The 24,934-nt window shown below is 51.1% G+C and overlaps 2 protein-coding genes across 4 annotated transcripts in view; one reads left to right on the top strand and one right to left on the bottom strand.

The window, feature by feature from the left end:
• Nucleotides 1-24,347, top strand: part of LOC127461911 (zinc finger protein 239-like) — a 34,283-nt gene extending 9,936 nt beyond the window's left edge. For 2 of the 3 annotated variants that reach the window (XM_051770115.1, XM_051770117.1), the window contains 2 exons: nt 22,959-23,037; nt 23,226-24,347. In XM_051770115.1, the coding sequence (XP_051626075.1) occupies nt 22,986-23,037; nt 23,226-23,896 (723 nt within the window). In that variant the 5' untranslated portion in view covers nt 22,959-22,985 and the 3' untranslated portion in view covers nt 23,897-24,347. Of the gene's footprint in view, nt 1-18,816; nt 19,298-22,958; nt 23,038-23,225 lie in introns of those variants that run through there. The other variant, XM_051770116.1, reaches the window with a different exon arrangement.
• LOC127461895 (zinc finger protein 585A-like) overlaps nt 1-24,934 on the bottom strand; it is a 208,402-nt gene that overhangs the window by 175,110 nt on the left and 8,358 nt on the right. The window lies entirely within an intron of this gene.

A 24,934-nucleotide genomic window follows, 5' to 3' on the forward strand; every position in this document is an offset into this window, starting at 1 on the left:
CTTAAATTGCATCAGATGAGGCTTAGATTAGATATTCAAAACCCCTCTTTCCACTGAGAGAATTTTCAGGCATTGGAACAAGTAGCCCAGGGAGGTGGTGGAGTCTCTGGAAGTGTTCAGGTGTGTGGTGGGTTGACCTTGGCTGGACACCAGGTGCCCTCCCAGCCGCTCTATCACTCCCCTTCCCAGCGGGACAGGGGAGAGAGTAAGGTGGGAAAAAGAAAATAGTGGGTTGGGATAAGGTAGTTTATTTAAAGCAAAAAGCAGAACAAAGCTTGGTCACACAGAAGCCAAAGACAGCAGGGTTTGTTCTCTGCTTCCCGTGAGCAGCCATGGTCGGCCACTCCCCAGGAGCAGGGCTTGGGTCCGCGGGACGGTTCCTCAGCAGGCAGCCATCAGACAATGAATGCCCCCCTCCTGCTCCGGGCCTCAGCTTTTAGAGCTGAGCTGACCTCCCATGGGCTGCAATGTCCCTTGGGTCAGTTGGGCTCAGCTGGCCTACTTGGGTCCCCTGCCAGGCTCTTGCCCTCAGCTAAGGAAGGAATGTCCCAGTGTTGGTGCTGTGCTCAGCAGTGGCCAAAACACTGGGGTGTTCTCAACACCCTTCCAGCTGCCAATGCCAAGCCCAGCCCTGGGAGGGCTGCTGTGGGGAACTGAACTGCAGCTCAACCAGACCCAACCCAAATATCTATGGTACATATTCTATAGAATCCATTCTTAGGTGTTGTATGATAGATCTATAAGATATTACAAATAATAAGCAATAATAAGGCAAGTGTCCTCCTTAGGGACACATACACATCTTCAAACTCCTGCCTGGGTTTGTTCCCTGGGGGTCTCTGCAGCAGCAAGCACAGCCCCACACTGACTGCTCTGGGCTGTGCAGGCATTTGTGGTTCTGCCTGTCTCACACACACACCCAACCTTGGGATGGATCTGGATGTCACTGGATGTGATGTCACAGGGGAGCTGTGATGCCATATAATGGATGTGATGTCATATGATGGATGTGACGTCATAGGGAGATGTGATGTCACAGGAAGATGTTATGTTGCAGGGGAGCTGTGATGTCGCAGGAGAGCTGTGCTATCACAGGGAGGATGTAATTTCACAGGGATGATATAATATCACAGGATAGATGTGATGTCATATGATGGATGTGATGTCATAGAGAAGCATTGATGTCACAGGAAGGATGTGATGCCACAGGGAGCTGTGATGTCACATGGGAAGTGTGATGTCACAGAAAAGGTATGATATATGATTGATGTTACGCCATACGGGAGATATGATGTCACAGGGGAGGTGTGATGTCACAGGCAAGCATGGGATGTCACAGGGATGATATGAGATCACAGGAGAGATGTGACGTCACAGGGAAGATGTGATGTCACGGGGCAGCTGTGATGTCATGGGGAGGTGACGATGGCCAAGAATGCACTCAGATAGCAGGGAAAGCACACGGCTACCTTATTGCTCTCAAATGCTCCATTTATACTCTTTGTATACTATCATACTATCATACAACATAATTGATTAAAAGTCTCAAACTTAAAACACTGTACATACTTTCATTGGTAACACAGAAGACACTGTACATACTTTCATTGGTGACACTAAACACATTTTGATTGGTGACCTTTGGTCTCAGCTGCATTACGTTTGTTCTGTCCAGCATTGCAATAAATATTTCCTTAGAGTTGTTTACATTCCTCTGCAACTTCAGAGCTGCAACTGCTCAAATTCAAGGCCTACCATCCAGTCATTTCCCACAGGGAGGTGTGATATCCTAGGGGAGATGTGATGCCACAGGTACTATGTGATGTCACAGGAGGACATGACGACACAGGGATGATATGATATCACGGGAGAGGTGTGATGTCATATGATGGATGTGACACCATAGGGCAGATGTGATAACACAGTGGAGGTGTGATGTCACAGGGAGCTGTGATGTAGCTCTGCAGAGCCCTGACAGTGCCACTGCAATCCCAAGCTGCATTGCCCGGGGCAACCCTCAGCACAGCCAAGGCCACAACCCTTCCTGAAAGGTGTCCCTTCTGGGCAGGGCCAGGGGGACAAACCCCTCCATCTGTCCCTGCACATGTTGTGTCCAATTCTCAGCCCCCACTTAGGGACAAAGTCAGGCTACATTGGGTGTTTAGCTTGGCATTTGCTTCACTCTTTTGTGCTTCCAACACACACACACACACACACACACACACACCAGTCTGGGCAGAGTCTGGCCCCCCAGAGAACACAAGATCTGACTAGTTGTGGTTCCTGCTGCAGTGGTTGCAACTTGAACCACAGTCTGTGCCAGGAGCAGAGAGGTCCCTCCCCACAGAAACTTCTTGGCAATGGAGTTCTTAAGAAAAGGGGACAGGCTGTGGGGATCACTTGCAGGGCACAACCAGGGACGTGTCTTGACCAGCCTCCTGTTTACCATGACCAGCTTTTTCAGCCTCTTTGCTCTCTGTTTTCTCGTGCTTATTCCTCCAGTGAGCATTGTGATCCTCCCCTTGCTTTGGTTCTTTCCTAGACATCTCATGACAAGTCTTGCCCAGTCCCTAAACATCCTTTCTGGCTGCCCATCACGAGTCTCAGACCCCGAGGCCAAATCCTCCATCCTCAGCTGCAGGGTCACCCTGAGAGGTTCTGCCATTGACCCACTTGATTAAAGTTTCATACAGATACCTTGGAATTAATTTTTTACATTTTGGGCTTAGAATAGCTTCTTCAAAACATGGTAATTCATGTCCTCAACATGGAAATTCTTTGGAGTAGGAGTTTGGGATATTAGACTCAAAGAATCACAGAATGATTTGGCTTGGAAGGGATACAAAAAAACTCATGTGGTCCAAACTCCTGGACAGGGAGAGTGACATCTTCACTATTTGAGGCTGCTCAAAGTTCCTGACCTTGAACAAATCCAGGGATGGGACATCCACTTCTCTGAGACCCTGCTGCAGTTCTTGCCATCCCCTTTGGTAAATATTATGAATATGGTAAATAATTATGAAGCTCCCTTATTTCAGTTTAAATCCATTGCCCTGTGTTCTGCAAATAGGCCTTGATAAAACATATCACTGTGACTATCTTAGACTATGAGCACCATGTGTTCATCTGCAAACACCGTGGAGATTGCTCAAAAATGTCCCCCCAAAAAGTTTGTCCTCTTTTTTCTTAGAAGCCTCTTTGGTGGTGCATCCCCCCATTGTCCTCAGGCCTGGTCGATGATCTCAGAAGCTCCTGACAAGCCTTGACCAAACCAGCTGAGCAATGAAGAGCCCCTGGACTGGACCAGGGGTGTGGGGAAGTGTCCCTGGACTGGACCAGGTGCTCCTGGATGATAAAGGTGGGAACAATCCAGAGTGGAACATCTGGGGAACACAGGATAATCAGTCATCCCATGAAAGCCTTGGAATATTCCCTGCCTGAATTGTAGCCCAAATGGAACAGATTGGATAGAATTCCCAAATATTTGGGAAACTCCAGTCATTCCTGACACCAGGATGGAAATTCAGCAGATAACTAAAGCCAGTCCCCTTGGGAGCCCACAACCAGTGGGGCTGAGGGAGGCCCTGGCAGCTCCCCAGCACCTCCCTCTCAGTGGGACACCTCTGGCAGCCTCTCCCAGCTCGGGAACCCTCCAGTTTGCGACACTCCAAAGACCCTCCCTGATGCCCAGGACAATTCTGATCCCCCTCAACAAACACTCCTCCAACTGTGACCCTTGTCTGGTGGGAAACACAAAGGGATTTGGGGGAGTGTTTCCCTGACAACAAGGAGAATTTGGGAGAGGGACCTTTCCACACCCAGCTCTTGATGTGTCCACACATCTCTGCCTGGGTGTGGGTGTGAATTGCCTGTGGTGTGAATGTTGTTGTGAATCTATAATTCAGTCACTGTTAAAATTGTAGCAAATGCTATTGAATCACTTGATAACTGTTCAGTTGGTCAGTGTCTTTGTATCCAAATCCTTTGTGGCCTGACCCTCTTGTATCCCAAGGCTCTGTGTAAATGATTCCCTTTCATCAAAAAAAATTAATTTTTCGTGACTTCCACTTTAAAATCTTCCTCCTTAGTTAAACTACAAAACAACTCTAATTAACTGTAGAAAACGTGAAGACTTGAAGAAAAATAAATGAAGGGAAATAATTTGTTTTTCAGTGTTTTAATGAGTCCCACAGTGTGTTTGGAGTTGCATCAGCTGTCAGTCCTAGATGGGCCATGTCAGAACTGGTGAGGTTGGGGGGTGAGAAGCAAGGGTCACTGTGGATCTCCTGAGAAGACACTCAGCATCAAGATCACTTGGAGAACACTTCTATCACCTCTTCTCTGAACTAAAAAACATCCATAATTGAATTAAAACAAAAAAATTACAAACTTCAAAGACTTGTTTTGAAATTGCCTTGAAGACAATTAAAGGAAAACAAAGAGATCCTGAGGGATTTCTGGAATTTAATGAGCCCCACGGTGTGTTTGCAGCCCAGCCCATGATCTTGAGGTACTGAGAGAAGATTGAAGCAGCTGCTGAAGAAGTCAGAAGCCAAAGTGCAAGTGCCTTGAAGCATTGCTGGGCCCCACTGAGGGCAGGCACTGCCAAAGCCTCCCCAGGGACTCCTTGGAGCAGCTCCTTGGAGGCCAGGAGTGCAGGCAGACAAAGGCTCTGGGCAGGCCCCTGCAATGCTGAGCAAAGCCTGCCTTGGTTTTGTGGAGCACAAAGGCCAAGGCCTGAGCCCCAGGCCCTGGCCCAGCAGATCCTGTCCCTCCCGGCTGGCTCAGGGCTGTTTGGGGGGCACTGGGATGGGAGGGGGAGGAACAACAAAGGCCCAAAACTGGGCAACCCCTGCCAGGCTGCTGAGGGAGGGGCGAGGCAGAAACCAAGTGCAGAAGCTGCCAGGCAAGTTGCTTGTGGTGGCCTGAGTGGCAGAGGCAGCTGCCAGAGGCAAGGGGACAAAGGCCTGGGTGCCTTTGGGCCTTGCAGCCCTGCCAGAGCCCTTGGCCATCTCTCCTGCAGGCTGTCCTGCCCTGGCCCTGCTGCTGCTCTGGCCTTGCAGGCTGCACACACCCCTCCTGCTTTCCCACCCCCTCCCAGCAGCATTTCTAGACCCTCCCTGATGTCTCTGCACCAGCTCTGGCTGATCCCTGGAACACAAAGCCATGGGCTGATCCTGACTACCTCTGGGTGACCTCTTGCAGCACAAGGGTCCCCATTGAGTGATATTTCTTTTTCCTCACCTTCAGTCTGAACCTTCCATGCTACTCTTTGTGGAGATTTCATTCTATTTCCAATTGGAGAAAAACTCCATCCTGGCAGATCTGCTCTAGACCCTCTCCAGTTCTTCCTCATTCCTCCAGAATGGGGAACCTCACAGACAGACAGACCAGTCCAGATGTGGTGACCCCAGGACTGAGTCCAGGGGGGTGACAACTCCCTTGTCTGGGTGCCCACACTCCCCCTAAAGCAGCCCCATGTGCAGTTGGCCTTAAATCAAGGGGCCATTCTGATTCTTTGTAATGTCATGGAATCAAGTAGCCCTGTGACACTGCAGGGCCTCATGGAACCAAAGGAATGCAGGGACACTGTGGAATCTCATGGAACCAAGGGACCACTGTGACATGTGGAGTCTCTTTGGAACAAAAGGAACCCTGAGACATTTCAGAGCCTCCTGGAACCAAGGGTCCACTGTGCCTGCCCAGAACTCCATGGAATCAAGCAGAGCCGCTGCCTCCCCCCCGCCGCCGCACGGACCGGAGTCGCCGGCTCTGCCCCGCTTGGACACCTCTGGAGTCAGCGTGTTCTTGGGCAGCACAACTGATCTCAGACCAGAGAGTTTCCCAGATTTTACTTTGCCCTCTCTTTTCCCCTGGTTTTGTTTTTTGTTCTTTATTCACTCAGGGGGAAAAAGGGGAAGGGAGGCACATGTTGATCCCTGTTTTTATCTGTTTCCAAAAGGGAGTTGGGGCATGAGGGGAGAGGAGGCAATTTCTCTCTCTGCTGTTTCTTTGAACTGTTCTGTTGGTATTTTTGGTTTTACTGTCATATTTCTCGTCAGTAAACTCTTATTTTTTTCACTTATACCTTCTTGTATTTTGTCTCCCTGTGGTGGAGGAGAATAAAAGGGGAGTGAGTTCATTTGATTGGAGTTCCTGCCCCAAAATGTGCCTTTAAACCAGGACAGGTTTCTGAAGGGCTCCCTGAAATTTGGCATCATTCACAAAGGACTTGAAAATCCATTTTTTCCCATTATATAGAGAGATTTTCTGCATTGGTGTTCCAGGGCTGGTCACTGAGGGATTTCACCAAGAAGTTTCTGCCAAAAGGACTTTGTACCATGGATTTGATTTGACACTCTTCATTCAGCCAACTTCCCACCCACCACATCTCCCGCTTCTTCAGTCCAGCTCTCACCAGTCTGGCCATAAGGAGATGGCAGGAGACCATGTCAAGAACCTTGATAAAGTCTGGACACAAAACATCCTCTTCTTTTCCCTCTCACAGGGTTTCTGCAATCCCTGCCTTGTCCTTCCCATGCCTGGCAATGGCTGCAGGAGAACTTGCCATATCCCCTTCCCTGCTGAGCCTGAGCAGTCTGGAACTCTGCCAACCCTCCTTGCTGCCCTGTTTGCAGACTGGTTCCATGTCTGCCTTTGCCAAGGCCCCAGGAAGCTCTGGGATGGCTCTGGCCTTTCCAAGGGTTTGGGAGAGGTCTCCCAGTGACACTGCCCAGCCTTCTCAATATCCCTGACACCAAAACCTTTTCCATATCCCACACTTCCAGAGGAGTGCTCAGGACATAACACAGGCTGTCCTGGTGGTTCTGGAGAATGAGAAGGGATTTCTTCTTTGAGACCAACCCCTCCAATTGGATTTGAGTGCAGCTGAAAGGTTTCCTCAGCATTTTGCCCCGGTGCCTCCCTGCCCTGAAGGTTTCTGGCCATCAGGTTGGAGCTGAGGTGGTTGGGCAGGTGCCTGAGGAGGGGGTAGAACAAGGGCTGTGTCCAACTGTGCCAGGAGGGCTGTGCTGGGCAAGGAGGAGGAGACTGCAGAAAACAGTGGCACTGGGGAGGTGAGAGGAGCAGGTGGAGAGACCTTGTGCCTGCCCACGCTGGGCAGGAGCTGCCCCAGGATGGCAGCTCTGAAGCACTCCCAGGATGTCCCTGTGAACAGGAGGGAAGACTGGATCTGAAAATGAAACCTGGAAAGCAGAGAGCAGGAGTGTCATGGTGACACTGCAGGAGAGTTCCAGCCCTGGAGCAAGGTGACAGAAGAAGTGTCCCAGTACATGCACTGCCCTCAGAAGATCCCACAGCATCCTGGAGATGCTGGAAGGGAGCCCAGCTCTGCTTCAGAAGTTCCCAGGGCCTGTCCCTGCCTGTGCTCCAAGGGCTTCCAGCCCACAGGACTGTGCTCAGAGCGCACTCAGGCCTTACAGTGAGAAAGGGGCTCAGGAAGACAGTGTGGAAGTGGCAAGAGAGCAGCTCTGCAAAGACCAAGCACTGCTGCTCCCTGGCAGTGCTGCTGGGCTGGGATTATTGTCCCCTTCCACTTTGCAAATACCCCCTGTCCTGCAGTGTGCTGTCCTTTAGGAACAGCTAAGAAGGGTCTTGGACAAAGAAGGCACTTCAGGGTCCTTTATTTTAACACTCAGAGAGCAAAATTCATCATTTTTACATCTCTGGGTCAAATTGACTAAAGACACTAAATTAGAAGGCAGATGCATAATAATGTTTTATTGCACAGAATATTATTGCAAGAAGAACCTGATGACCTCCACAAAAAACCTGAGCAGGAAGGCTGGGCCATTAATGAGTCCCATTCTGAATGCTACACACCAGAAAACAGGCACTTTATTGCTCCTGAAAAGCATCCAGTCATCATTTTCCTCAGGGAATCCTTGAGCTCCTGGTTCCTTAGGCTGTAGATGAAGGGGTTCAGTGCTGGAGGCACCACCGAGTACAGAACTGATAGTGCCAGATCCAGGGATGGGGAGGAGATGGAGGGGGGCTTGACGTTTGAAAACACGCCAGTGCTGACAAACAGGGAGAGCACGACCAGGTGAGGGAGGCACGTGGAAAAGACTTTGTGCCGTCCCTGCTCAGAGGGGATCCTCAGCACAGCCCTGAAGATCTGCACATAGGAGAAAACAATGAAAACAAAACAACCAAATATTAAACAGGCACTCACCACAATGAGCCCGATTTCCCTGAGGTAGCCTGAGTGTGAGCAGGAGAGCTTGAGGATGTGTGGGAGTTCACAGAAGAACTGGCCCAGGGCATTGCCCTGGCACAGGGGCAGGGAAAATGTATTGGTTGTGTGCAGCAGAGAATAGAGAAAGCCAGTGGCCCAGGCAGCTGCTGCCATGTGGGCACAAGCTCTGCTGCCCAGGAGGGTCCCGTAGTGCAGGGGTTTGCAGATGGCAACGTAGCGGTCGTAGCACATGATGGTGAGGAGGGAAAACTCTGCTGACATGAAGAAATAAAAGAAAAAGGCCTGTGCAGCACATCCCATGTAGGAGATGGTTGTGTTGTTCTGGAGGGAATTGTGCATGGCTTTGGGGACAGTGGTGCAGATGCAGCCCAGGTCTGTGAGGGAGAGGTTGAGCAGGAAGAAGCCCATGGGGGTGTGCAGGTGGTGGTCACAGGCTACGGCGCTGAGGATGAGGCCGTTGGCCAGGAGGGCAGCCAGGGAGATGGCCAGGAAGAGCCAGAAGTGCAGGAGCTGCAGCTCCCGCCTGTCTGCAAATGCCAGGAGGAGGAACTGGGTGAGGGAGCTGCTGTTGGACATTTGCTGCCTCTGGGTGTTTGTTTCCAACACAGGAGAAGAAGACAGTAAGAGGCCAGTTAGTGTGGACTTATCTAAACAAAGTCAAAGCTGTATTCTACAGACACTCCTCATGTCACAGACAGACAGCCTTTTGATTTCCTAGGAGATCTTCCTTCAGCTCCAGTACTGGGTCCCTACTCAACAGCATTTTCTCTGTTATAGCATCACTGTGCTTCTGTACAGGGGTTTCACATAACAAAGAGATGTTTAGGGACAGGTTTCCAACCTGGAGCGGAATTCACATCTTGGAAGGAAACCTCAGGGAGACAGCCAAGTGTCCTTATGATGGCATTTGATTTAAGCAGACTCAGCTCCTTCCCCAGCACCACAGGCTGCACTGGTAGGGGTCATATTCCGTTTGCAGGTGCAAAAAGGACATCTCAGACTAGTCCTGATGGGTCTAGCAGAGGTGATGCTGGTACTGCCCACAGGCAGAGCAGTGGCTGAAAGCACATTAGGAAGCTCAGATAGACCTACTGAGCACTCACAGTTCAGATGTCTCAGGGACTTGTCAAAATTAATACTTTCTTAATGATTTATTCCTCCCATTCCTCAAGAGTAGGAAACTGGAAACACAATCTCAGGAAATTTCTTCAACTTTATAAAAATCTTTGTCTTGGAAATATTCTGAGAGGGAGCTGGAGCTCTGAGCATGTCCTCCTCCTCTGCACTCCAGATGCTCTCTGAGTTGCACTTACAGAATCTGTAGTTGGTGGGCAGTGTCAGCTTTCCCAGATGCCTCCAAAAGCTGCAGTCCCATTGCCCTGCATGAACAGACTTCCTGTGCCAAGGTCTGTTAAAAATTCTCCCCCAGTGAGGTCTCAGCATCATTCTATGTCTGACAGCCTTTAACTTCTCTCTGTCTCACTCCCCTGCCCTTGGTGCTGCAGGCAGTGCCCTCAGCCCTGCTGGGCTGTGCAGAGGAGCTGCTCACCAGCAGAGCTGTCTCTCTGCAGCACTGCCCGCTTGCCAGGAGCTCCCTGTGTGCCAGGAACCCAGCCCAGCTCAGCAGCACAGCAACAGCCCCAGGCATTTCATGGCCCTAGGGGGGTTTGGTGTTGTTTACATGAGACTCAGTCCCTGAGAGGAAGTTCAAACAACTTCTCAAGAAGTCAAAGTAAGATTGAAACACTAAAGTTTCCTTTAGTGCTAATGAGTCTCACTGAGGGACACAACTGAGAACGTGTCCCCAGGTTCCAGTTAGAGCAGAAAACTGCAGACAGTGATGACAAGGATGGACAAGCAAGGGAAAGGTGGCTCTGATGCTGAGGAAAACTGGACTTGTTTCCTTAATCAAACGGGCCAAGCCCTGCCCCTCAGCCCCTGGGAAGGCAGATCCTGTCCCTGCCTCATTCCTCAGGGCTCTTCCTGGGGCACTGGGATGTGGGATGTGCAATGCCAAGGGCAGGACCATGGGGTGGCACCTGCCAGGCTGCTGAGCAGGGACAAGGAGGCCATGAGGCCCCAGGGCTGCAAGGGGCACTCCCCTCCTCCTGGCATCAGGGGCACAGACAGCAGCCCTGGCCAAAGGCCTGCAGAAGGTGGCTGTGTCAGGGCCTTTCAGCTTCTCCCCCTCCCTGTCTCCTCTCCAGCCCAGTCTGTCCTACGGTGTCCATGCCCTACCCCTTTCCCTGCAGACTGTCATCATCCCCCCGGCTGCCCCACCTGGCTGGCACCTTCCTGCACTGACATCTCTGCGTCCTCCCTGGCTCTTCCTGCACACACAAAGCCTTGGGCTTAGCCAGACTCTTCCTGGGTGATGTGTTGCAGCACAGCGTTTCCCATGGAATGAAATTCCTCTTTCCTCATGTCCACTCGGGACATCCCCAGCTGCACTTGCTATTAATTTTTTTCTTTCTCATGCTCTTTTCTGCTCTGACAAAAGGATCCACCATCTCTAAATCCTCCCTTCAAGCCCTCTCAGGGCTGTCCTGTACTGTTCTCAGTCTCCACACCAGTGAGGCCACAGCTCCTTAGCCCCTCTCTAGTGCTCATGTGCTTGAGACCTTTAAAGCCCATCTTGGGAGATCTCTGGGCACTCACTAATATTTTTGCAGATGAAAATGTCCTGCTCATAGTCTAAGGAAATCCCAGGGATATTTTTACCAAGGCCTGTAGTGGCAGAACATCAAGCAGTGGCTTCAAACTGAAAGATAAGTGTTTTATATTGGATAATAGAAGGAAAGATTTAACAATAAGGGCGGCAAGAACTGAAGCAGGTTTCCAGAGAGGTGGAGGTCCCATCCCTGAATTTGTTCAAGGTCAGGGAATGTGAGCAACCTCAGTTAGTAAAAGACGTCACTGTCCATGTCCAGGGACTTGGACAAGATGACCTTTTACCTCCCTTCCAACCAAAACCATTCTGGGATTCTTTGAGTCTCAAACTCCTTCTCCAAAGAATTACCATGTTGAGGACATGAATTGCCATGTTTTTAGAGAAACCCTTCTAAGCCCAAAAGGTAAAAAAAATAATTAAAAGAGTGTTCCAAAATATTCGTGTGAAACCTTCACCAAGTAGGTCAATGGCAGAGCCTCCCAGCGTGACCTCACAGATGTGAATGGAGTTTCCATGCTCAGGGTCTGAAACTTATGATGGGCAACAAGAAAGCACATTTGGGGACTGAGGAAGACTTGTCATGGGATTTCTAGGAAAGAAACAAAGGAAAGGAAAGGATGGGATCACGGTAGTTTGAGGAGGAACAAGCATGAGAAAACAGAGGGAAAAGGGGGTGAAAAAGCTGGTCATGGTAAACAGGAGGATGCTGAAGACAGGCCCCTGGCCGTGCCGTGCAAGTGATCTCCACAGCCTGTCCTGTTTGACAGGTTTGACCACAGTACCACCCACAGCACTTTGCACAGCCCTGGTTAATGAGGTATAAAATTTAACCTGACTTTGTCCCTAAGTGGGGGATGAGAATTGGACACAACATGTGCAGGGACAGATGGAGGGGTTTGTCCCCCTGGCCCTGCCCAGAAGGGACACCTTTCAGGAAGGGTTGTGGCCTTGGCTGTGCTGAGGGTTGCCCCGGGCAATGCAGCTTGGGATTGCAGTGGCACTGTCAGGGCTCTGCAGAGCTCCTGGCAGTTCATGCCTTTGTCCCCAGCAATGCCAGAGAACTGCAGGGGTTGCAGTCAATCACTTGTGCTCTTTGGGACCCCGACTGGCTCTGCTGAATGGGAGCAGGCCTGGAGTTCCCAGACTGTTCCTGCATCCAGGGTCGGGCCTGCAGTGACGTTTGTGCAGCATTCAATTGGGGCAGTGGCAGGATGGCCATGGATCCATTCCTGCAGAAACACAATGGTGCTCCATCCCAGGCAGGGATAGAATGGGCCCACAAATGTTGGAAGGATAAGAACCAGGGAGTTTTGGCCCTGTGGAATCCCATGGAACCAAAGGAACCCTGGGAGATGGTGGAACCTCATGGAATAAAGGGGACATTGTGACCCTGCAGCACCTCATGGAACCAAAGGGAGTCTGGGACGTGGCAGGGCCTGATGGAAACAAAGGAACCTCCTGGGAACAAAGGGACCCTGGGACACTGCCAAAACTCCAGGAATCAAAGGAACTCTGGGACATGGTACAATCTCCTGGAATCTAGGGGCCATTGAAATACACTGGGGCCTCCTGGAACCAAAGGGAACATGGGACACTGCGGAACCTCATGGAATCAAAAGGACCCCGGGACTTTGTGGAACATCAGGGAATCAAGAGGCCAGTGTGACATCCCAGAACCTTTTGGAACCAAAGGGAACCAATGGGACACTATGGAATCTCATGGAATCAAGGGTCCATTGTGACACTGTGGAACCTCACAGAATCCAGGGGCCATTCTGATTCTGCAAGGCCTTCTGGAGTCAAAGGGAACATTGTGACACTGGGGAACCTCATGGAATCAAGGGTCCATTGTGACACTGGGGAAAGTGATGGAATCAGTGGACCATTGTGACACTGCAGGGCCTTATGGGGCCAAAGAACACTGGGAAACAGTGCAACCTCATGGAATCAAGGAGCCATTGTCCCACTGTGGAGCCTCAAGGAATAAGGGATCCAATCTTTACCTCAGATTTTGTCAACAAATTAAATTTAAGGAATTACAGAAGTGGGATTGAACCACTTTTGTCCCACAGGTTTTAATGATTGGCCAAATGAGAATATTTATATAAAATGAATCATTTATTCTTAAAAATGAACAGACAAAAGATCTTAATCAGAATTCTTTACTACACTGTATAAAGCTAAAACTGCTAGGTATACAGTATAAGATAGGATAATGCACTATATTGAAGTAATTATTTAAACAATTATATTAAAGCTAGCCAAAAGAAATAATTATTACATAGAGATCTGATGGAACTCAACCAGACCAACGGTTGTGGGGAGATTTCTTTTGCTCAGCCTTGAGGAGTGTCCTTGGAGGGCGTCCCCACCCAAGGCAGGAATCTCCACACATCTACCCCAAGAAGGGCTGTGTTAGAAGAACCTGCCTGGATGAAAGGGGACTGGACTTTTTTCATATGAAGTGACTGACTGCTCCTCCCAAATGGACAGGCCAGTTACCAGCTTCTCTGTGCCATCCAACTTCCAAAAGCAGGATGTGTGTTTGGAGTTGGGTGAACCAGGCTGGTTTGAGCATCATCCAACACCAAAACCATTCCCATGGTGCCACCGGTAACTCTCAGATCTCACAGACAGCTTGCATGAGAGCTGGCACTGTTGGCATTGTGTGATGGCATTTTAGGCCTTATCAGGGCAGGCCCTCCTGCCACCCAGGCAGAGAGGTTGGTTGTGAAAGTCCATCCTGGAGATGCACAGGGAGCCAAGAGTTGGGCTCCTGAGGGACATCCAACAATGGACAGGGGGATGGGACTGACCAGATGAAAGTGTCTCCGGTAGATCTGACCACTCCTTGGGCCTGGCCATCCACACAGATGTTTACCCAGTGAACAGATACTACAGAGGATGTTTGATAACGTTTCTGTCACCCCAGATTATTGGAATAAATGTAGATTTAACTCAACACAACACAGAAATTCATTCACTTTCTTTTTTCCTCCCTCTGTGGATCGAGGGAACTTGTGACTTCAGTGTGTGACTCACTGTGTGCAAAGGGCAAATATGGACAGAATCCAGGGCAGGGAGTGTTGGGGGGATCTTGGGATCTGTGCTTGACACAGAAGGTGTTTGCCATTGGTCTAAGACTAACTACTGTGCAAAGTGGACTTCAGTGCAGGCAAGGTGGACTTGATATACAGCAGGGGAAGGACTTCTGGTTTTTATTGAGCTGTGCCTTCCTCTGGTTTTGTTTGCTGGCAATAAGTGAACATCCATCTGTGTCTTGGGCAGCTCTTTCTCCAAGCCAAGCAGGTGGGAGTTGGTGCCAAGGGGCTGAAACTTGCAGGTCCAGCCTTGAGTGGAGGGAGCTCAGATTTGCCCAAGGCTGCTTTGAGTCCCAGGGGTTTGATGAGGGAATGGTGGGGTGGGGATAGGGATAAAGTCTGTTGGATTGTCAGACATGAAGGGTCTTGATTTTCTTATCTATTCAGACTGAATTAGGAGGTGCCTGGGATCACTATCAAATGGAGGTTGCTGATATCAATGTAAAAACAGGAAAAAAGTAAACAGGCCACAAAAAAGGCATCTTTTCTCATGGTTTTATTAGAACAATACATTGACTTGGAATACACTTCTGAGATCTGTCTAATTAACCATGAAAGAATTGAAGACTCAAAAGTAAATTATTCCCAGGGGCTTGTCTTGTTAAGATGCCATCAGTGAGAGGAGAGTGTGGAGGAATGAGCAGACAAGGAGACTGTCCCTGGGGGCTGGGGAAGCAGGAACTCAGAGTCACTGGTTAAGGGTGGCAAAAGGACTGTGGAATGTGGAGTATTAGTTAATTTGAATACTTGCCCAGAATAAAGACAAGTAAAACAGACATTCAAACACTAAAAAAAAAAAAAAATCTTTTATTGCAGTGAGAATAAAAAAAACTACTAGCAAAGAGAATCAAATTTAAAAAAGAATACAGAAAAACCTACTTTATCAGTTGGCATTCATACAAAACTACAGACAGCTTTTATTACAGTATTAACTAGTAAAAAAAGGAGTTAAAGGGATACAAAAAATGGTATAAAACATTTGCTTTCTCGGTTGCTTCCTGTCAATAAACTGTGCTTACCCACACAGACAGGCCAGGGCTGCCAGGATCTGCAGCAGCTGGTCGGTGCCCGTGCTCAGCGGGCGTCCCCATGGAACAACACAGTCTCCATGGCAGGATGAGGATCGCTCACCCCAGCAGTCCTGACACCCCATTTTATCAGCTCTACATTACACCACGTAGGGCCAGTACCCAGTATAAGGTGATGCCTGAGTGGCAGCCAAACCCTGCCTGTTCATCACCTGATAGCAACAGTCTGTGCATGCCCTGCTGTAGGGCAAGGGGCCAGCCACCCCTGCCCACAGAATCTTCCTCCCATCATCATCTTTCTCACCCCTATGTATGACCTCTCCCATTGTGTTTCAAGGGTATTTGTGTCCCTCTTGCAGTATGGGGCCAAGCCAAGGAGGAACTCAGCTCTGATCATGGGGGACATCAAGTTGACTTGCTAAAAAGCACAATGGACCTTTCAGTTCACTTGTGCCATAAAGTTACATTGTACAATACTCTGGCTGGTTTCACATCCTAATATAATTTCTTTCTCATGCCTCTATGCTCCATTGATCACCTAATTCAAAAGTACCCCCCTTACAGCATTGCAGCTCCACGTTGCTTGATTTAATGGAGGTGTTGCTTGATTTAATGAAGGTGTTTCTTGATTTACAGAAGACAGGTTATTTGTTTATCTTGGGAGCATTAAACGTTGTCCATCCTGGATTCATGTTTGGCTGGAATTCTGGAGCTGATACCTTTAACCCAATGCTGGTGTTGCAAACATCCTGGTTGAGTGATTTTTTCCTTTTAGCTGCAAACAAGCTTTTCCAGGTGAGAACACATTTCTCTTTCTAACAAAATTCTGGGAATTTCTTCCCAATATCTCATCTAAACCTCCCTCTTTTCTATTAAAACCACTGCCCCTTGTGCTGTCCCTCTCTGGAGTGTTGGTGTCTGGTGCTGGAATGTGGCAACGTGAAATGCAAACAATGTGTTCTCTTTAAGTGAGTTTGGATTCTGAGCTGTGGCACAGTGACCTTGGCTTGGAATTCCAGGGTCGTTTGGGCTGCATTCCTGCTTTAGGGGGAAGCTTTCCTGGAGGAGCAATTTGTTTAAATGTAAAATGAACCAAGGACAATTTTTGAGAGCTTTGTGTTTAGATTTCATTAGTCTTAAGTAGTAGAATAAATGGTCTTGTGTGTATTTGTCTGTATAGAATCATGGACTGGTTTGGGTTGGAAGGGACCTTAAAGGTCTTCTCATTCCACCCCCTGCCATGGGCAGGGACACCTTCCACTAGAGCAGGTTGATCCAAGCTGTCCTTGGACACTTGCAGGGATCCAGGGGCAGCCACAGCTTCTCTGGGAATTCCATCCCTGCCCCTCCCCACCCTCCCAGGGAAGGATTTCTTCCCAGTCTCCCATCTAACCCTGCTCTCTTTCAGTCTAAAAACCATTGCCCCTTGTCCTGTCCCTCCAGGCCCATATCAAAAGTCCCTCTCCCTCCTTTTTATAAGCCCCCTTCCCTGGTGGGGTGCCTTCAGCTCCTCCCAGGACCTGTGTGTGTCTGTATCTATCTTGTATCTGTCTATATTTATAGACAGGATATATTTTAATACATTTCTATCCATATATTTCTACTTAAATATTTATACATTGTAAATATTAATGCACACAATTATATTAACTTTGTGTCCAGACCTCCCCCTTCCCCTCTGTAACGTTTTTGGGGGATTTATTCCTTGGGATTTCCATGATCTCAGTTACAGTGGAGCAGATCTTTCCCACCTGGATCTTTGCTGCATCAACTTCAAGGTGGCCAATCTGAGCTGCTGCAACCTGGCCCGTGCCAGCCTGTGCTGTGCCAGCCTGGAGAGGGCTGACCTGTTAAGCTGAAGCCTGTGTTTGTACATTTCTATGGCCCAGAAAAGGTCCAGCTGTGGTTTGTCCAACCCTGAGAAGGGCCCACAAGGGCTGCACTGAGTCTGTGACCATCTCAGCCCCAAATCCCCTTGTCCTCCTCCAGTTCACACAGCTCTGAGGCAGCACCAGTGTGCAGCTGCTGTGTTTCTGACTGGTTTTCCTCACAGAACCCCTTTCTGTGTGTGTTCCAGGTGCCAGCCTGAAAGGAGTGGCCATGGAGGGCAGTCAGATGACAGGAATGAACCTCCGAGTTGCAACGCTGAGAAACGCCAAAGTAAAGAACTGAAACCTCAGGGGAGCAACGTTGGCAGGAACCGATTTGGAAGTGAGTTGGGATTCATTTTCCATCCTATTCCTTTCTCTGCTATTGTCAGCTGGTAATTTGGGGGATTGCTGGCTTTTGGCTGACCTCTCCAGCTTCAGAGTACAATGGAGTTCAGGTAAATGGACTTCCAGTAAAGCTTTGAACAGAGTTCTGGGTGCATTCCATTGACACTTCTTTTTCTTTTCCCCTTCAGAATTGTGACCTATCAGGTTGTGACCTCCAGGAAGCCAATTTGAGGGGCTCTGATGTGAAAGGAACCATCTTTGAAGAGATGCTGACCCCCCTGCACATGTCCCAGAGCATCAGATAGGGAAGAGAAGACGTCAAAGAGGAAGGAATCCAAACATTTGTTGTGACTTTCTTCTCCTCCTCCTCTTCCTGAGTTAGAAGGAATGGTTATTAGACAACTTCCATTTGCAGTAGTGCCCAAGTAGACTCTTTCTGATCACTTTTGGGGAGGGAATTTTTGTTTCAGAGGTGGAAAGAGAGAATTTCTCCCTTTGTGAAGAGAGTGAGGAAGTGGGCTGGTTCTGAAAGCAGAAAGTGGGGCTGGTTTGGAGGGGAGGGTTCGAGACTTTCATTGTTTAGCATTGCCTGACTTTGGAATGCATTTTAATTTCTAAAGCACAATATATGCAATTCTGTTTATTAAGTCTGTAGCTGCAATATGAATAGAAAATGTTATTGCTGTATAGTAGCAAAGAAAGTGGAGGTTTCCAGGTAGACAAGTGTCTTTACAGTCAGTGTCTTCATTCCAGCAGGGTGTTAATGCCAGGGGTGGTCACACAGTGCCCACGGGATGTGTTCAGGTCTCTGCTGGGCTGGAAACAGTGGGGAACTGTCCTCAGAGGTCCTAAATTGCTGTGGAGTAGTTGGAGTGCAGGGTTAGAGCAGCTTTATCCCCTCAAATGTGCAGAGGAAGCTGCTGCCCCTGCAGGGACCTGCCCAGAGCCCGGATTGAGTTCCCCCTGGAAGATCCTTGGGCAGAAATGGGATGTCTCAGTCAATGCTCTCCAAAGGAGTGTGAAATTGCACTCTCAGTCCCAGCTGGGAAGAAAAATTCCCCTGCTTCCACATGTCCTGAGCACTCCAGACTGGAGTTCCTGTAGCTTTTTGATTCTTTGTTCGGAATTCAATGGACAGAGGAAAACACAGAAGTGTCCCCAAAGCAGAGAGAAGCTCTGGGGCCAGAGCACCTGCTCCCCCCTCTTCTCATCCCTTCAGCAGATGAAGAAATGGCCCTCAATGTTTTCCCTCAATGTACTGTGGAAATAGTCCCTGAAAGCATAATCATAATCCCATTTGCCAGCCAGATCCACTCTGGGCTGCCTAAAGTCGGTGTGAAAGCATCTTGCCTGGGGCCAAGTGCCCCTTCCACACTTGCTTTAGCTGTGGAAAAAAGCAGGGAAAGCTGTTTTTTGTGTGGGTACCCTTCACATCTCAGTGTTTGTGATCTTGGGAATCCTCTTGGACCAGGAACAATGGTAGATTATCTGTTGTCATGAGATTTGTACCTGGAGATTGTTTTGATCTGTGTTTAAATCTTCCTTGAAAATACCATTGATAGAAAACAATGTAAAAAAAAAAAAAGGAAAAAGAAAAAAAAAGACAAAAAGGCCATACAAAGAAAAAAAGGGAGGAAAAAGAGAAAAAGGAGAAAAAAGAGAAAAAAAAAAGACAGAAAAACAGGAAAAAATGAGACAAAAAATAAAAAAGAAACAAACAAGAAAAAAGAGAAAAAAGAAAACGAGAACGAAAAAAGAAAAAAAGAGGAGAAAAGGAAGGAGAAAGAAAAAAGAAAAGGAAAAATAAAGAGAAAACAGATGGAAAAGAAAAGACAGAAAAACAATAAAACCAAAAAAGTATTATCCTCACTCCGCTCACGTGCAAATGGCCGCTCTGATCCGCCGCAAGGACTACAACTCCCGTGCTGCCCCGCGCAACGCGCAGGCGCGGCGGCGGGGGTGCGGAGGCGTGGCCGCGCGCTGATTGGCTGCGGCGGTGTTCTCTAAAGGCGGTGCGCGCGCAGAGCGCGAATCGGTGATGGCGGCGGGTCCTGCCTTTGTCTGTGAGAGCTGGCGGGGGGTGCGGGAGAGCGGGGTCTGGGGATCCCCTCGGGGGCTGCGGGGAGCGCGGCTGGGGGTGGAAAGGCTGGAGGGCTCGGGAGGGTTTAGCGCGGGGGTTCGAGGGTTCCCGAGGGTCAGAGCGCAGGGCCTTGGAACCGTCTCGGGGGCCGCGGGGCCCGGGAGGCCTCCCAAGAACCCGGAAGGATCATTCGATTGCCGAGAAAATCCCTCGGAAAAAAAAATCAGAACCACCCAACGAAAAAAAGAACCCTGAAAAAAGGAAAAGTGAGAAAAAGGTGAAGGAAAAACTGCAAGGGTCAGGATGATTTTATTGCTTTGGTTCGGTTTTTCCTTGGTCTCCTCCTTCTCAGATTCTTTGCTCCCTTCCTTTACAGAAAGCTCTTCTGCTGTTCTGTGGTTTTGGGGTCCGTTAGGGGCTTTTAGGAGTCCCTAAGGAGGTTTTTGAGGGTCTCTGAGGGGGTTTGGTTTCCTGGGGGGACTTAGGGGGAGGTTGAAGGTCCCTGAAGAGGTTTGGGAATCCCTGAGGGAGTTTTGGAGTCTCTAAGGGAATTCAGAGGTCCTGGGGGGCTTGCAGGGGGTGTCTTTGAAGGAGTTTTCTGGGTTTCTAGAGGGATTTCAGAAGTCCCAGACGGTTTTGAGGGTCCCTGAGGGGGTTTTTGGGGTCCCTGAAAGGGCCTGGGGGGTCCCAAGTGGGTTTTGCAGGTTACTGAGAGGGTTTAGGGGGTCCTGGAGGGGGATGAGGTCTCTGAGGGGATTTGTACGGTCTTTAAGGAGGTTTTGATGGGTCCAGAGGTGGATTTCTGAGGGGATTTCAGGGGTTTTGAGAGGATTTTATGGGGTCTCTGTGTCGGCAAACCAACCCCAGGGAAAGGGGATCTCAATTCCCCCCCCGAACCCCAGAGACCCCCAAAACTCAGCAGACAGAGACCCCACAGGGAGGGGGGCCCGGGGGTCCCCTAAAGCCCAGCAGTGGGGTTCAGGGGATCTCGCAGCCCTCAGGGGAGGGGTCCTGGGGGTGCCCCCCAAAATGCAGGGGGGACATGTAGCAGAACCGAGTAAGGGGATCCCAGTGCCCCCAGTATCGCCCAGTGACCTCCCAGTGACCCTCAGTATGGCCCAGTAACCCCCTCAGTGACCAGCCAGTGTGTCCCAGTGACCTCCCACTGCCCCCCAGGATGACCCAGTGATCCTCCAGTGAGCACCCAGTAACCCCCAGTATGACCCAGTAACCTCCCAGTGCCCCTCGCTGTGTCCTGGTAATCCCCCAGTAACTTCCCAGTCCCTCCCAGTGCACCCTGGTTCCCCCCAGTGTGTCCCGGTATCCCCCAGTAATCCCCCAGTGCCCCCCAAAGCCCCCCAACTGTCCCCAACATGTCCCCAGATGTCCTTGGCCTTTCTGTGAGGGGGGGAGGAGTGTTTTTGGTCAGAGGGTCCAGGGGGGGCTCCTGGAGTGAGATGGAGGGTTGAGGACATCAGGGATGGGGTTTGAGGACAGTGGAATTGGGGATGCCAAGGGGGGAACTGGGGACACCGAAAGGGTCTTGGGGACACGAGGGGGATCTCAGGACTCACCTGCTCTTGGTGCAGGCCCTCCTCTCCCCTTCTAGGCCCCATTAACCCCCTCAAATGTCCCCCAACTCCCCTTTTTTTCCTTTAATCTCCTTCCCCCCAGATACTTTTGACCCCCCAATGCCCCCAAGACCCTTTTAACTCCCCCAAATTCACACAAAGCCCCTCAAAACCCCCCAAATCCCCATCCAACCCCCCCCCCCCAGATCCCCCCAAATCTCCCCAAGTCCCCCCCTCAAATCCCTTCCAACCCCCCCAAAGAGGGATCACCCAGCACCCTGGGACAGGAACACAGTGGGCTGTACTGGGGGCACTGGGCTGTACTGGGGGCACTGGGGGGGGCTCAGGTGTCCCAGGACAAGGTGGCCCAGCTCCAGGAGAGATCTGGGGAGCAGTGAGGAAGTACTGGTCTGCACTGGTCTGTCCTGGTCTGTGCTGATCTGACCTGGTTTGTACCCCCAATCCCCAAAGCCCCTCCCCAGCTCCCCCAGGACCCTCCCATACCCCAAAGCCCCCCAGGCCCCCCCAGGCCCCTGACTTGGTCCTGCTGCCCCTTGAGCATCTGCAGCTGCTGCAGAACCAGGCATTTCCTCAGCAAATGTGCAGGTGACCCCAAGCTGGGGGTGTGTTGATGTGCTGGAAGGCAGGAGGGCTCTGCAGAGGGACCTGGCCCAGCTGGATCCATGGGCTGATTGCAAGGGGATGAGGTTCCAGCAGGCCAAGGGCCGGGTCCTGCCCTTTGGCCACAAGAAGCCCCGTCAGCCCCCCGGGCTGGGGCCAGAGTGTCTGGAGAGCAGGCAGGCAGAAAGGGAGCTGGGAGTGGGGATGGACAGGGAGCTGAACAGGAGGCAGTGTGGCCAGGTGGCCAAGAGGGCCAATGGATGGTGGCCTGTGTGAGGAAGAGTGTGTCAGCAGGAGCAGGGAAGGGATTGTTGGGCTGGAGTGAGCGCTGGTGAGGCCACCCCTGGAGTGCTGTGTCCAGCTCTGGGCCCCTGAGTTGAGGAAGGCCCTGGAGGGGCTGGAGCAGGAGCAGAGAAGAGCAGCGAGGCTGGGGAAGGGAGTGGAGCACAAGTGTTGTGAGGAGAGGCTGTGGGAGCTGGGGGTGTTGAGGCTGGAGAAGAGGAGGCTCAGGGGAGACCTCCTGACTGTCTGCAAGTCCCTGCCAGGAGGTTGGAGCCAGGTGGGAGTGGGGCTCTTGTTCCAGGAACTTCCCAGGGCTGGGTCTTCAGCCGGGGGTGTTGGTACCAGGCACTGCTGGGGCCGAGCAGAGCACGAGGCCTCTTGCAGACCCCTGGAGCAGCCTCCCACTTGCCAACCGTGCCCTGGTGGGGTGATATTGTCCTCTCCCTACAGCACACTCCCCCCGACATCTTCAGGGGACCCTTTTGTGTCTATTCCTGGTTGCTGATTGATGCTGGGGACCTGAGGGAGCCTCTGCAATCCCATCCATGGGGCAGAGTCTCTTGTGCAGAGCTTGACTCAGTGCAGACTTTGCAGGGAAATCTGTGCTGGCAACCCAAATATGTCACCACCTCCCCGCCCTCCCCCCAGAATATTTGGGACAAGTTCCCCCCTCCTGGGCACCCATGGGATGGGGGGTGATTGTTCTCCTGTTGTTGCAGTTGCTGCTCCGCCCCTGTCCCTGCCCTTCCTGCCGCTGTCGGGTGAGCGGAGCGGCCACGATGGGAAAGGGGTGAGAGAAGGGAAAAGAGAGGGTGGGACCCCCAAAGGGAGAGTGAGGGGCGGTGGATCACCCCCAAAGGGAGCTGGGGGGAGCCGGGGTTTGCGGGGTGGGTGGGAAAGGGGTCTACAGGGAGGGAGAGGGGGCTAATCTTCATATTTTGGAGTATTTTTCATCTGAATTTCAGCTTTGTGTGGTTTGGGGGGATGAGGATCTTCTTACTATTTCTGAGGGATTTTTTTGCCTGTGTCTGGGTGGTTTGTGCTTTTCTGGGCTGAATCTTGGTGTTTGGAGGTTTTTATGGACACAGGATGCCCGGTGAGTTCTAGAGATGGACTTGGGCAGGAGGAACCCCCAAGCCAACGAGCTCAGCCCTTGTTTTCCCCCATCAGGATTTGTCCTTCCCAAAGCTTGGGCGGATGGAGGAGGAGGCTGGGAGGAAGAGGAAGATGCCTTGGGCCCCCCAGGCAGGTGAGGAGGAAGTCAGTGTCCCTTTGGGCGGGTGTTGTGCTGGCTCTGTCAGCCCAGCATGGCCCCGGCTGCAGGACAACCCCGCTGGCGCCGCCGTCCTGCCGGGGCCGGAGTTGGGGGGATGTCCTTGGCCTTCCCTGTGGGCCGGAGGCAAATCCCCTGCCTGTCCTTCTTGCTTCCTGCCCCAGGCCCCGAGCTGAGGAGGGAGAGCCCGGAGGACAAATCCCCCCGTGAGACCCTGGTGGGAGAGGCCGTTTTGAAGGGCTCCCCGGCGCAGGAAGGCAGCGGGGAGGAAAAGGGCCGGAGATCCCCCCGCAGGAGGGGCTCCAAAGCCAGCCCAGGGTGCTCTGAGGAGGAAAGAGCCAGCCTGTGCCGGGAAGGCGGCCAGAGCTTGAGGGGGAGCTCTGACCTGGTGGTCCCTGATCAGCCTCCCAGCAGGGAGAAGCCCTTCAGGTGCTTGGAATGTGGGAACAGTTTTGGAAAGAGCTCCCACCTCTTCACCCACCAGCACATCCACACTGGGGAACAGCCCTACCCGTGTAGGGAGTGTGGGAAGAGTTTCAGGGACAGCTCCACCCTCCGCATCCACCGGCGCATCCACACTGGAGAACGGCCCTACAAGTGCTTGGAATGTGGGAAGAGGTTTATGACCAGCTCCAGTCTCCTCCTGCACCAGCGGACGCACACGGATGAGAGGCCCTTCCGCTGCACCGACTGCGGGAAGGGCTTTAACCGGAACTTCACCCTCGTCAGACACCGGCGCATCCACACCGGGGAGTGGCCCTACAAGTGTGGGGAGTGTGGGAAGAGCTTCACCCGCAGCTCTCACTTGACCAGACACCAACAGACCCACCAGTAAGGGAAGCCTACCAGTGCCCTGACTGCGGGAAGAGCTTCAGCCACTGCTTCCACCCCAAATGAAACCCCTGATGCTGAGGCAACCCCTGGAATCCAGTGACTGTCACTCCATCCCTTTCCACCACAAAGGGCCAGTCCCCTTTCACAGGGGCAGGTTCTTCCAACAGAACTCTTCCTGGGGTTGTGTGGAGATTCCTGCCTTGGCTGGGGACCCCCCAGGGTCACTGCTGGAGGCTGAGAGCAGAGATCTCCCCACCAGCGTTGGTCTGGGGGAGTTCCATCCATCTCTAATTAAGAATTACTCATTTTGTGGCAGCTTGAGTAGATTTACTTCAACAATTGCTTTAGTGTAGAGCACTGTCCTATCTTATGCTGTATTCCTGGTAGTTTTAGTGTTTGTATTGTGCAGGAAATAATTCTGATGAAGATGTTTTGTGTGATCATTTGTAATTCTAAATAAATTCATTTCTATCAATAGATCTGATTTGCCATCATTAAAACCTGGGGGACCAAAGTGATTCAGTCACACCTCTGTAATTCCTCTAGACTAAAACTGTTGGCATGATCCAAGGCTGAGATTGGATCCAGCACCCCACAGTATGTTGGGAGCTCAGGGAGGCCACCTCCCTTTCCCAACCCCTTTGTGCCCAAAGACCCCCATGAGACCATTTGACCCACGAGACCACCTCCCCTTTTCCACCCTTTCCCTGTTCTTCCCATTTTTCCATTGTCCCCTTAATCCTCATTTTCCCCTCAAAACAGTTTTGGGCTCCCAACCCCCACTTTTTGCCCCCTCTCCTATGGGTGCTGAAGGAGAAAATGAGGCTGCACACACAGAGTTCCATTTCAGGACTTGTCCGCCCATCTTTCCAGCATCCCCCTTTCATTGGGGTTCCTTTGGAAACAGCTCCTGGGCTTTGTCTTTTAGTCCACTGGAATTCCCAGCATGGCCCCAAAGCAGTGCCCTGATCCCACACATTCCCCTCCCCTCATGTGCTGGCTGTGTTCAGCCACCAGAGAAAAACACAGGCTGCCATGC

The sequence above is a fragment of the Manacus candei genome, unplaced genomic scaffold (genome assembly GCF_025592945.1).
Source record: "Manacus candei isolate 608988 ecotype Guabito, Panama unplaced genomic scaffold, ASM2559294v1 h1tg000115l, whole genome shotgun sequence".
In the NCBI taxonomy this organism is placed as follows: Eukaryota; Metazoa; Chordata; class Aves; order Passeriformes; family Pipridae; genus Manacus; species Manacus candei.